This window comes from Pocillopora damicornis, chromosome 3, assembly GCF_964200805.1.
Source record: "Pocillopora damicornis chromosome 3, jaPocDami1.2, whole genome shotgun sequence".
NCBI classification, from domain to species: Eukaryota; Metazoa; Cnidaria; class Anthozoa; order Scleractinia; family Pocilloporidae; genus Pocillopora; species Pocillopora damicornis.
In genome coordinates, this window is record NC_142672.1 from 12,087,158 (window position 1) to 12,100,397 (window position 13,240).

At 37.2% G+C, this 13,240-nt stretch overlaps 3 protein-coding genes across 5 annotated transcripts in view; all 3 read left to right on the forward strand.

Moving 5' to 3' along the window:
• LOC149048248 (retinoschisin-like) overlaps positions 1 to 5,202 on the forward strand; it is a 68,002-nt gene extending 62,800 nt beyond the window's left edge. The window contains exon 5 of the mRNA XM_089199026.1: positions 5,069 to 5,202. Within this exon, the coding sequence (XP_089055152.1) occupies positions 5,069 to 5,076 (8 nt within the window). The 3' untranslated portion in view covers positions 5,077 to 5,202. The remainder of the gene's footprint in view (positions 1 to 5,068) is intronic.
• On the forward strand, positions 1,273 to 6,834 carry LOC149048253 (adipocyte enhancer-binding protein 1-like). 3 transcript variants are annotated; one of them, XM_089199030.1, is made up of 6 exons: positions 1,273 to 1,670; positions 2,278 to 2,326; positions 3,428 to 3,780; positions 4,221 to 4,359; positions 4,813 to 4,870; positions 5,069 to 6,834. In XM_089199030.1, the coding sequence occupies exons 1-5, from the start codon at positions 1,329 to 1,331 to the stop codon at positions 4,839 to 4,841; spliced, it is 912 nt and encodes a 303-aa protein (XP_089055156.1). In that variant the 5' UTR covers positions 1,273 to 1,328; the 3' UTR covers positions 4,842 to 4,870; positions 5,069 to 6,834. The 3 variants fall into 3 exon arrangements, 2 of the variants coding, with proteins under 2 accessions (XP_089055156.1, XP_089055155.1); XR_016184611.1 differs by having other exon boundaries at positions 1,287 to 1,670; positions 4,221 to 4,870; positions 5,069 to 5,148; XM_089199029.1 differs by lacking the exon at positions 5,069 to 6,834 and having other exon boundaries at positions 1,287 to 1,670; positions 4,221 to 5,038.
• Positions 6,835 to 8,822: 1,988 nt separating this feature from the next.
• LOC113669333 (retinoschisin) lies at positions 8,823 to 12,840 on the forward strand. The gene is made up of 5 exons (XM_089199031.1): positions 8,823 to 9,197; positions 9,870 to 9,918; positions 10,535 to 10,863; positions 11,275 to 11,419; positions 12,603 to 12,840. Exons 1-5 carry the CDS (start codon positions 8,865 to 8,867, stop codon positions 12,608 to 12,610), a joined length of 864 nt encoding a protein of 287 aa, XP_089055157.1. The 5' UTR covers positions 8,823 to 8,864; the 3' UTR covers positions 12,611 to 12,840.
• The last annotated feature ends 400 nt before the right edge of the window (positions 12,841 to 13,240 follow it).

Consider the following 13,240-nt stretch of genomic DNA (forward strand, 5'->3'; position numbering starts at 1 on the left):
AAAAATTTATCTTTGTGATGCACAACCGAGCAAATATGTGCCTCGTCTAATGTCAAACAACTCAATAGTAACGAGTGTCATATCGGTATAATTCTGAGACTTGCTGGAGGGTTTCAAGTCCGTTAGACGCAGCAGTCTTAGATGCCAAGTTACTCTGTGAACCACTGAGGATTTTTTGGTAAACTGGCAACTTCGCTTCTCTTAGAATTTTCGTTCCCGCGCAATAGTAGTTCCCGCGCAATAGTAGTTCTCGGTTCGTTTGAAGTGATTATTTCCCGAATCCTGCTCCTCAAAATCACCGATTCCCGCTTCCCATTCACTATAGCAATCCAGCATCTCGCTTCCCTCTTACTCAAAATTCGCGGATTCCAGCCTTTAAAAAAGCCCATTCCCAGATCCTGAGAAACTTATTAGGGACCCTCTTATATACTCTGAAAGAAAATAACACTATTGTTAACATAAGCTATTTAAAATTCGTTCAGAGTCCGGCTTCGGTATACTTCAAATTTTCCCTACTCAATGCTCCCTTCGAAAATTTCTTTATCACATGCAATGCCAATTCTTAGCGTTTGTATACTTATCTTGAATACCAATGTGTCACAAAAACAAACTTCACTGGAAGCTAACCTAATTTAACTTCTTTAAAATTGCAGACCGCAGGACCCCAAGCTTATAGAATAAAATATTTGAAGGTGAATCCTTTATTTATGAGAATAAGTGTTGGTTACAAAGAAAGTTTTTCTTTTAGGACAATAAGTGCTGAATAAATTACAAAGAAACTGCCGGATACCAATTACCATTTCAACAACTGCATTGAAGCTTCTATAGTTCACAACAGCATTCTAATGATAACAATTGATAAAGTGGGTCTGAAATTTTAGCTGAGTATCAATTGTTAACTTCACAACGGCAATAAGGCCTCTAGAGTTGACCAGAAATTTAAATAACGACAACTGATAAACTAGATTTGAATTTAAAGGGGAGGCGAAATTCACAGATTTTTTTTTGTTCCTTGAATAAGATGGTATATTTCAATGTTTATTCATACAGAAATGGCTGACGTAATTAACACTTGGCACAGACAAAGAAGTCTCTTTAACATTTAATGAACGATTATAAAATTGATTATTCTGTTATTCAGCGCTCAGAGCATTCTTTCAATTAGCCCGTCCATTTGATTATAACTGGACAGAAAAGAAATATATTTGAAAAGAAGAATATTAAATAAACATCTACGAACTCCTTTTAAATTAATTAAAATCTTCCCGAAGCTGTTACAAAGTTGACTATACGCACCGAAGGCAAAGTCTTGACCAAAAAAAACCGAAATGAATTTTTTTTTGTGTGCTGTTTTAGTTGTGTTATTAATGTCCGAAGTCGTAGCATCTCAAGCATTTCTTTGTAAGGAAGCGTCTCTTTCATGTCCTGTGATAACTCGCAATAATCGCCGACTTAAAGGCTTTACGCTAAAAACATTTCACTTTACAAGCCTGATATCCTGTGGTTTGCAATGTCAGAGAGACCCTCGATGCGTTTCAACAAATTTCAGAAAAGTTTCCAAAACTAGAGGAACCTGTGAGTTAAACGACAGAGGAGTCTTCCCTCTTGAGGAAGGAAAAGAACTGGAATATGACGAAGAAGCTATTTACACTCAATTATATGTAAAAAAGGTAACAAAAATTTGTCTTATCTATTTTAAGTAATGATCCACACAAGAAGTGGGCATCTCAAAAAGTTTGTATGTGTCTATTCACCGGAACGCACCTAAATAAAAGACGAAAAAGCTACGATCACCTGAGATTTCATTTAATTCGTGACATCTTTCTGATAAAATGATTATTTTTTCGACGTTAGAAGTACAAATTTACCATCTGTCTTATCTGTCTTAGTAATGTGCCTATCCTTTGATCCTTTTCAATTTATGCTATGGTGCAATGTCGAATTTTCATTAGTCTATTGATAAACGCGAGCGGAGAATGGTTCGCGGCGTTACCACGAATATTGACAAATAAAAAAATTGCCAACTTTCTAAATTTTCAGTATCTTTGGATAAGTGGCACTTGCAAAGTCCTCCCAAGAACAGTGCAGTTAGAGTTAGTTAAGTTGGGTATTCTTAAAATAATTTTGTGGACTGAAAGAAGGTAACATTCATGATTTGAGACACAGAACTGAAATTTTCAGCTTTGTGCTAATTTAACGATGGGTCTCTATTTGATGATTAACCAAGATGACTAATTAATTTCCTTTAAAAAAATATATATTCTTATATCTGAGCAGCACAACTGTCAGGTTTTCAAGGAAGAGTTTAAAGTCGTCAGCCGCAAATGTAAGTAGGGCTGAGTAGAAAAATATTCTCAAAATTAATGTCTAAGATCCTGCACTTACATCACTGAGGAGTTACTAGTCTCAGCCGCCTCTTGCCTTTGTGTCAAGAGGCTTCCCGTCAATACTTGCGGAGTCTCCCTCATCTTCTTTATTTCACCTCGGATTTACAAGAGTAGCTGTATAGCTAATTTCTCCGAGAAAAAGAAAAAGAAAAACAGAAAATAAATAATTAAAATTAAAATCGTATATTATATACAGTACATTAACCACTATAAGTAACAAATGCATTGATGTTCAAAAGAAATTTGGCATATTTTAGTTCTAAACTCATTCAAGGACGCCAATGATCTTAGGTCCTCTTTTAGTTTGTTCAATATGTTTGCAGAAGTGTATCTGAAGGAATGAAGACCATAAGAGTTTTTGTTAACGTATGAGATAACAAGTTTCCTTGATCCTCGTAGGTTACGTTCAGTATTTCTCATTTGAAAAAGATCATCGTTTGGCATCGTTTCAAACTAGATTGCCTTAAAAACTGTTTTCATCATGTCTTAGCACCTGATACTATACACTACACAGATCACCAGAATTGAATTTGCTCAGTAGCTCCTGGTAGTGCAGGGACTTCTCGTCCAGACCATCGTCATGAACCTCCCCGAACCATTTCTGGACCTCGTATATCTGCTACCTTCAAAGTCCTCGAGTGTGGTTTAAAAGAAAAAATATTGCGCGGGAAAATACTGTGAGGGTCATTCCTGAACAAAACAAAAAGATGAAGAAAATAAGAAGCTCTCTAAGACGTTGAAGATTTGTATTTTCCCAATTAAAACTCATTCATAATTTCAAATGCAGTCTGTCCCTACGACAACGCATTGCGAAACTTGAACGAGCTAACCTTAAACACATCTTGGGATTGTACAGGGCAATCCCTATGCAAAAACCTCTGGATGCTCTGTTAATTTTTTTCTAATTTGGATCCTAAGACGAAATCGAAACTTTAAACTACAATGATTTTGATTTTTCTTTTCAAACGTTGAAAATATCTGCAGTCATCAATGATAAACTTCACAATACGTGTGATTGTGTTTCTCTGTCCAAAATACAGGTGAAAAATCACTAAAAGGCCCAGTTCCCCTAGGTATGGAAAGTGGAGTTATTACTGACTCGCAGATCAGTGCATCGTCCGTGTTCAGTAATAAACATGTCCCACAAAATGCTTGGTTACATTTCAAGGGGGCCAAAGCTCCGTTGGCGTTTGTACCTGCTGGCTGGCGAGCTGGTGTGCGAAACACCAACCAGTGGCTGCAAGTGGATCTTCAGCAAACCACTAGGGTAATAGGCATAGCGACGCAGGGGAGACATGATTTCGATCAGTGGATTACTAAATACAAGCTACAATATGGCGATGATGGACAAACTTACAGTGTCCACCGGCGAAACGGTGACACATCAGACACGGTATGAATACGAATGACTTTCTGAACGAGATGTTTTTTTTTCTTGCTGCGAGGGTGGGAAATCGAAAAACAATTAAGAGTTCCCATAAGTAATAGAACCTCAGAGATTCGAATTCTGCGCTTCAATGCCCTAACGCTACGCCACAGCGACTTTACGGGCAGCTGAGCCATTACGAGGTTCAGCTGAGCTATTACGAGGTCCATCATATGTTCAAACATGAGCTTTTCTCTTTTTGCTTTTTGTGAAGTCGAGATACTTGAAAACGCTAAAGAACGAGAATTTAGTAGAATTTAGTGAGATCAAACTGTATTAGTTTATTTCTATATTTATGTTGCTGATAAATATGTAGAAAAGCATCAACTAAGGTTCTAGGTTTAGAGTTAGCGCTCCTGTGTAATGCATACCTTCGTCAACTTTACATCCCACAATATTCTACTCAGGTTTTCTCAGGAAACACTGACAGGGACACAGTTGTGTATCACGATATTAACCCGGTCATTGATGCTCACTTCGTTCGAGTTCTTCCGATGGATTGGTTTGGCGCCATTGGAATGAGAATGGAGCTTTACTCTAGTCAAAGTAAGTTACTGGCTGGATTATTGTGCTTCACTCTAAGAAATGATCAACATAAAACTTCTCCCTTTAATATAAAGAAAAACACCTTTTAACTTGGCGAAATGCGAGGCAATAGCGCGCGTACACGACGCGTTCTATCCGCTTACGCAGGTTTCACGTGTTTCTTATAACATCCTCTTCAACTGTCCTATTACACTGTCCAATTACAAGCATGATGCGTACACTGTCCTCTAAGTGATCAAATAAGGCTAGTGATAACGAAATACCTTCAAACATTTTTTCATTCTTTTGATTACATACGTAATTGCAATATGGCAGTGAAGCTCAAACATTTTATATGGCATCCCCAACCCTAACCCTAAACCCTAAACTCTAGCCCTAACCCTAACCTAACCCTAACCCTGAGCAATTTTTTAAGTAATGAACATGTAACTTCTTTTTAGCGTTTATTTCCAGAATACGTCATCCAGCGAGCATACAGATGAAAAGATGAGATGAATCTATCAGCTGATAGGTACTTTTTCTGATAGAGCACCAAATTTTCTGAACTTGCACTATGTCTAATGGTAAGCGTATAATAGCTGAAAGGATGAATTTTCAATCAAATCTTGAAAGTCTAACGGTTAAGGCGGGGGAACTGAAATAAATGGCATTGAACTATATTGTGCGTGCTCGCTTATGATGTTTTGTCTCCATATTTTCTTATTTGTAGACGAATAACAGAAGTTTACGAAGAATATCACTGTGATGTAATCCCTCCTTTGCTGACACGATGTAATCCTTGTTTGTGGGCTACAAAGTGCAACAGCTACTTGACTGATGCACCAATTAATTATCGTTATTAATAACAGATTGAATAGTAGTTTAAACGTATTAGTCATTATTATTAATGATGTGAGCGAAATGCACCAATGGCAGCACATAAAAACGCACCTGTGAAAACGAACGAACGAATATTCTCTTTTTGGAGCCTCATGTTCAATTAACCTCAGTGCCTGACGAAGACCAAAGGTGTGGTGTTCGAAATGTAGCTTATGTTTGGATGGCCTCGATGAAAACCAAGGTAGTGTCTTGTAATAAAATATGTAATTTTTCATGGTCTCTTAACTACTTCAACAAGGTAATTGGTTTTGTTTCGTTGGAAATGGAAACATAAGTCAGTGTTCATTATGAAAAGAGCGGCAAGGAACCTCTGATGAGTTGGCATGCCGTTAAAACGTGTTTACCAAGTGTTTTAGTTGAACCTGCCAAAATGGAAATGAATATCGCGTGTGAGTGTATACCCAGATGGCCAGAGATATTATGCTTTGGAATTGTTGAAATTTAATAGCACAATAAAGGAACTTTGTACAGCTGTTAAGGTTCAGAGACTGGTATTACACTTCTTAGGGCGAAACTGGTATTGATTAATAATTATAATAATAATGATAAAAATATTGATAATAATAATAACATTGATTAAAAATTGGCAGTGAACATGTTGGCTCTTCTCGTCCGCAACAGGAAAATATTGAAAGTCCTTAACTTTTCGCGACAGACGAATCTGAGATTAATATGATAAAAATACTTCATTTATATAATGCTATTTCTATCGCTATCCAATAGCGCTATGCAATGATTTGAAAATATCTCACGTAGAAATATCTAGAACATGAGTACGATAAACTAACTAATAAAATAACTAAGCTGTCAAAATTAGTATAAAAACTAAGAATAATAAAACCACGTAATGAAATTTACTAACTAACTACCTACCCACCTATCTAAAGAACTATTTAACTGACGAACCAATAGTGAAATATCTGGTTAAAAAGCTTTCCTAAAAAGGTGTGTTTTAAGATTGCGCTTGAATTGCAACAAATTGACGCTTGAACGGATTTCCAGCGGCAGTGCGTTCCATAGTTTAGCCGAAGCTACAGAAAATGATCTTGAACCATATCTGGTAAGTTTGTAAACAACGTCAACCAAACGATGGCCATTAATTGATCTTAAATAGCGTCTGGGCACATATTTTGTTATAAGATCGCAGAGGAATGTTGACGCTAAGCGGTTTAAACATTTAAATGTCAATAAAAGAATCCTAAAACAATGCGCTCTTCAATAGGCAACCAGTGGAGTTTACAAAGTACTGATGTTATATGATCACATTTAAGCGTATGAGTAACAATCCTGGCTGCTGCATTTTGAACGCGCTATAGTTTCCTGAGTGATTCCTTTGGTAGACCATACAAATATAAGTTGTACAGATGATGTGCTGATATATAATAATACTGATAAATATTGTAATAAAATACGGATACTGTATCAGTGTTCTCCCTTATTTTAAGCATGACAGGTAAAATAAATTTTCAAACCGGTAAAGCAATCCTTTTACCTGTTGAATTTCAAGAATTCCAAGTAATTCTAAACGGTAATAAGAGGCACTACAGGCGGTAAATGTTACCGGTTACCGCCTGAAAAGGAGAACACTGGATACTACAATAGACTGACACTAAATTAAAGAATAGTTCCCTTGTTTAAAGTCACTGAACTGACCTTAATGCTCACACTTAGCGATTATAGGAGTTCACGCATTTTACATCGCATAACTTAAACTTTTAGCAGTGATAAAAATGAAACTTATCCCTAGGTTCTTAATACATAACCTTAAAGCAGGCGAGAAAATGAGATGAATCTATCAGCTGATGGGTTTTGTATCTGATTGAGCATCAAATTATTTGAACCTGTTTACAAATAAAAGTATAGGAGCTGAAAGGAAGAATTTTCAATTAGATCCTGAGAGTCTAACGGTTAAGGCAGGAGAATTGAGAAAAACGGCCAAAACTATCTTGTACGTTCTTATTAATACTGTTTTTTTTCTTATTACTTTTCATTTTGTAGCCGAATAACAGCACTTTAAAAAGAATGTCACTGTGATTTAATCCCTCCGTTACTGACACGATGTGATTGTTGATTTTGGTTTCCGAGAATAGTAGCTGCTGGACTGATTAGCTAGTTAATTATTGACAGTTTTAGCTTAATAGTCTTTCTGATTCATGATAGAAGCAAAACGCACCCGTGGCAGCACATTAAAACGCACCTGTAAAAACGAATGAAACGCTCCTTTGGAGTCTCGTATTCTGAATCGACATCAATTTCCGACTAAGACATCATTTCAGTCTTCTATTTTGCGCAGACATTAACCACTGTGTAGAAAACCCTTGTCTAAAGGGTGGATTGTGCAGGAATATTGCTAATGAGTACAAGTGCACCTGTTCTGATGGATACACCGGCAGCCATTGTGATCAAGGGGGATGGACGGCTTTTTTTATACTAAACGGATATACTACCGCCATTAGAGCGACAACGTTAAGGACGCTAGATCGTTGTTTTATTTTTATCCATCCTTTTGTTTTTATCCGCTTTTGCAGAAATACCACAATATTCTCTGATATGCAGATGTTGTTGGGATATTTTACGTATAGATCTAATCTTTTGAATGTGTTAGTTCGCAGCACGAACTGCTGCGCCATGTTCAACTTCTTGACAGCTTACATACTGTGATTGAAAATAACAACATTGCTTACATAAACTTTTTAAAATTAGTTCAGTTTCCGGCTTGGGCATACAAAGGCGACTTCACTGAAAGCTAACCTAACCTAACTTCTTTGACATTGCAAACTGTTGGACGCTAAGCTTACAGAATGAAAGATTTGAAGGTGAATCCTGATAGTCGGCTAACATGTAAGTTAAAGCGATATGAGACAAAAGATTTTCATTTTCGGCAGATGTCGAGAGTTAAGAGAGATCAGCCACTTATTTTTGCAGAGTTTGATTGGGAGTAGAATCGCATTTATCCTCGACTCAAGTATAACTGGCTATGTGTAGTTTACTATAAAGTGTGTTTTATTTATGAGAATAAGTGTTGGCTACGTAGAGAGTTTTTCTTTTAAGACAATAAGTGCTGAATAAATTATAAAGAAACTGCCGGATACCAATTATTATTCCAACAACTGCATTGAAGTTTCCATAGTTTACAACAACAGCATTTGAATGATAACAATTGATAAAGTGGATCTGAAATTTTAACCGGGTATCAATTATTATCTTCACAATGGCAGTAAGGCCTTTCGAGTTAACCAGAACATTTAAATAACAACAACTAATAAACTAGATTTGAATTTTAAGGGGAGGCGAAATTCACAGTTTTGTTTTGTTTTTGGTTTCTTTCCTTGAATAAGATGATATATTTCAGTGTTTATTAAGACAGAAATGGCTGACGAAATTAACACTTCACACGGACAAATATATTTCTCTTTAACATTTACTTAACGATTACAATATTAATTATTCTGTTATTCAGCTCTCAGGGCATCCTTTCAATTAGCCCGTCCATTGTCATAATTGGAAAGAAATGTATTAAATAAACATCTATGGACTCCTTTTAAATTAATTAAAATCTTCCCGAAGCTGTTACAAAGTTGACTATACGCACCGAAGGTCGAATTATCGACCGAAAAAAATCTGAAATGAATTTTTTTCTGTGTGCTGTTTTAGTTGTGTCCGAAGTCGTAGCATCTCAAGCATTTCTTTGTAAGGAAGCGTCTCTTTCATGTCCTGTGATAACTCGCAATAATCGCCGACTTAAAGGCTTTACGCTAAAAACATTTCACTTTACAAGCCTGATATCCTGTGGTTTGCAATGTCAGAGAGACCCTCGATGCGTTTCAACAAATTTCAGAAAAGTTTCCAAAACTAGAGGAACCTGTGAGTTAAACGACAGAGGAGTCTTCCCTCTTGAGGAAGGAAAAGAACTGGAATATGACGAAGAAGCTATTTACACTCAATTATATGTCAAAAAGGTAACAAAAATTTGTCTTATCTATTTTAAGTAATGATCCATGCAAGAGGTGGGCATCTTAAAAAAGTGTGTATGTGTCTATCTACTGGAACACATCTAAATAAAAGACGGAAAAGCTACGATCTTCTCTTTGTCACGAGAAGGGAACTAGCTTACTGATGAATTCTCTGTTAGAGGAATATCAGAACACGAAAGCCTCTGACCTGAGATTTTATTTTATTCTTGACATCTCAGTCTGGTAAATACTTATCTTTTCGACGTTAGAAGTAAACATTTATCATCTGTCTCAGCAATGCGTCTATCCCTTGATCCCTGTCAAGTTATAGTATGGTGCAATGTCGGGTTTTCGTCTCTCTTTATAAATGCGAGTGGAGAATGATTAGCGGCGTTACTGCGAATGTTGAATTAAAAAAATAAAATAGGCTACTTTCCAAATTTTCTGTATCTTTAAAAAAATGATACTTGCAAAGTGTTCCGAAGCACTATAAGATTAATTGTGTTGAGTCTTCTCAAATAATTTTGTGGATTGAAAGAGGGTAACATTTATTTGAGACACAAAATTGTAGTTTTGGCTTTAGGCTAAAAATTTAAAGATGAGTTTCTATTTGATTATTAACAAGGATGACTAGTTGATTTCCTGATTAAAAAAAAATATATTTTCATGTCTGAGCAGCATAACTGTCAAGTTTTCAAGGAAGAGTTTAAAGTCGTCAGCTACAGATGTAAGTAGGGCTGAGTAGAAAAATAATCTTAAAATTAATGTCTAAGATCCTGTACTTACACCACGAGGAGTTACTCGTCTCAGCTGCCTCTTGTCCTTGTGTCAAGAAGCCTCCCGTCAATGAGTGTCCCATCGTGATGAACCTCCCCGAACCATTTCTGGACCTTATCTGCTTCCTTCAAAAAAAAAAAAGATGAAAATAATAAGAAGCTGTCTAAGACGTTGAAGATCTGTATTTTCCCAATTAAAAGTCATTCATAATTTCAAATGCAATTTTCGGCTTACGGCAACGCATTAAGCACATCTGGGGATTTTACGAGACAATCCCTATCCAAAAACACCTCTGGATACTCCGAAGGTGCCGCGGTATTATATACCGTCCGAGGATACGAGATGACCTTCACCATGACTTGAAGTTTAGAGACTTTTAATATACAGAGAGTTCTTACCTGTTAATTTTTTCCTTATTTAAATCCTTGAAAAGAAGTCGAAACTTTAAACTGTACTGATTTTTATATTTCTGTTCAATGTTGAAAACATCTGCAATCAGCGGTAAACTTGTCAATATGTGTGATTGTCTTTGTCTGTCTAAAATACATGTGTGGAATCACCAAAAGGCCCAGTTCCCTTAGGTATGGAAAATGGAGTTATTACTGACCCGCAGATCACTGCATCGTCCATGAATAATTATAATCATGGCTCGCAAAATGCAAGGTTACATTTCAAGGGAGACCCGTTGGCGCATGTATCTGCTGGCTGGGCAGCTCGTCTGCTAGACACCAAACCATGGCTGCAAGTAGATCTTCAGCATGTCACAAGGGTAATAGGCATAGCGACGCAAGGGAGACATGATTACGATCAGTGGGTTACTAAATACAAGCTACAATACGGCGACGATGGACAAACTTACAGTGTCTACAGTCGAAGCGGAGACACATCAGAAACGGTATGAATACTAATGACTTTTTGAACAAAATGTTTTTTTTTTCTTCTTGCTGGGAGGGTGGGACAACGAAAGAAAATCAAGAGTCCCTAATAGAGCAATAGAACCTGAGACCTTAGAATTCTTCACTTCAATGCACTAACGCTACACCACAGCCACCTGACAGGCAGCTGGACTATTACGAGGTCCATCATATATTCAAATATGAGCTTTTCTTTTTTGCTTTTGGTGGGTCTGAGACGAAGTCGAGTAGTAGAAATTAGTGAGATCAAACTGTGTTAGTTTATATCTATGTTCATTTTTGATTGCTGATGAACATGTAGAAAAGCATTAACTAAGGTTCTCGGTTTAGAGTTACCGCTCCTGTGTAATGCATACATTCGTCAATTTTACCTCCCATAATATTCTACTCAGGTTTTCTCAGGAAACACTGACAGAGACACAGTTGTGTATCACGGTCTTTACCCGGTCATTTATGCTCGCTTCGTTCGAGTTCTCCCGATGAAATGGTCTCTTCACATCGCAATGAGAATGGAGCTTTACTCTTACTCTTGTCAAAGTAAGTTACTAGTTGAACTTTTTATCCCTGGCTGGATTATTGTGCTTAACTCTCAGAAATGATCAACACGAAACTTCTCCCTTTAATATCCTTACATTATCCAGCAAACAGGCGATGAGAATATTCAAACTTATCAGGTAGAAGTTATCTTGATCTTACACCAACTTCTCATGACTAATTTACAAGGATATGTGTAGCAGGTAGAGGGGAGAATTAACAATCAGATCTTGGGAGTTAAACGGTTAACGGGTTTTACGCAGAGACGTTCAACCCTCACAACGACTCCTTCCAACAAGTGAAATTAAAGGATCAGTGTACCGGCAAGGGGGGGGGGGGGTGGGGGGGAGAGAAATGGAGGTGGGGCAAAAGGGGAAACTCAGCGCAATGGACTGGTTTTCATTAAAGAGTAGTCCCCAGGTCTAAGGCCAGTTATAATGGTAATTGGACTAGGTGGAATTCAATACGGTCGCTAATCATACAGGTGATAAATAAAATCAGACGAACGCGAAGCAAGAGTTCGATTTGTCAATTACGAGTATCATTACCAGAAAGAATTGGACGACTCGAAGTCCTGTTACCAATTAATCAAAACATTTTGGAAAGAGACTGGACCTTTATATTAAAAACAACAGTTAAATCGGCGAAATGCGAGACAACAGCGCGCGCACATGACGCGCTTTGTACACTTACGCAGGCATGTCAAGTTAATTGTCCCTTTAACTGTCCCATTAAACTGTCCAATTACAAGCATGACGCGTACACTGTCCTTCAGTGCTCAAATCGGGTTGGTGATAACCAATCACGTTGGAGAATTTTGTTATGGTTTTGATTACATACGTAATTGCAATATGACAGTAAAGCTCAAACATTAAATATGTCATCCTTTCAATTTTTGCAGTAATGAGCATGTAACTTCTTTTAAGCGCTTATTTTTAAATACATTATCCAGCGAGCATGCAGATGAAAAGATGAGATAAATCTATCGGCTGATAAGTATTTTTTCTGATAGAGCACTAAATTTTCTGAACTTGCATGTTTACTGGTGAAAGTATAGGAGCTGAAAGGAAGAATTTTCAATCAGATCTTGGGAGTCTAACGGTTAAAGTAAGGGAATTGATTGGCATCGAGCTATATTTTGCGTGCTTGCTTATGTTGTTTTGTCTCCTTATTTTTCATTCTGTAGACGAGTAACAGAAGTTTACGAAGAATATTACAGTGATGTAATCCCTCCTTCGCTGACACGATGTAATCCTTGTTTGTGGGCGACAAAGTGGAACAGCTTCTTGACTGATGCACCAATTAATCATTATCATAACAGATTAAATAGTAGTTTAAGCATATTAGTTATTATTATTTATGATGTTAGCGAAATGCATTGATGACAGCCCATCAAAACGCACCTGTAATAAAAACGAACGAACGAATATTCTGTCGTTGGAGCCTCATGTTCAATTAACCTCACTGCCTGACGAAGACCAAAGGTGTGGTGTTCGAAATGTAGTTTATGTTTGAATGGCCTCAATCATACATGTCCAATAAATCTAAACCGCTACAATTCGTCTATGGTCGCTGACGAATCAACACACCGGAAGTCGAATCGTGCGTCAACATACTGGAAGTGGAGGGTGGCAAGCAATGTGTGAAAATGAGTAGCATGGTATACCGGAAGTCCAATCGTGCGTCAACATACCAGAAGTCAAGGGGCGTGAGCAATGTTTGAAAATGAGTAGTATGAAAAGAGAAAATGACAACATGAACCTTCCACGTTCTTAAAGCGTGAAACGGCCAGAAGTCCATTGTCAGAATATTATCAATATTAAA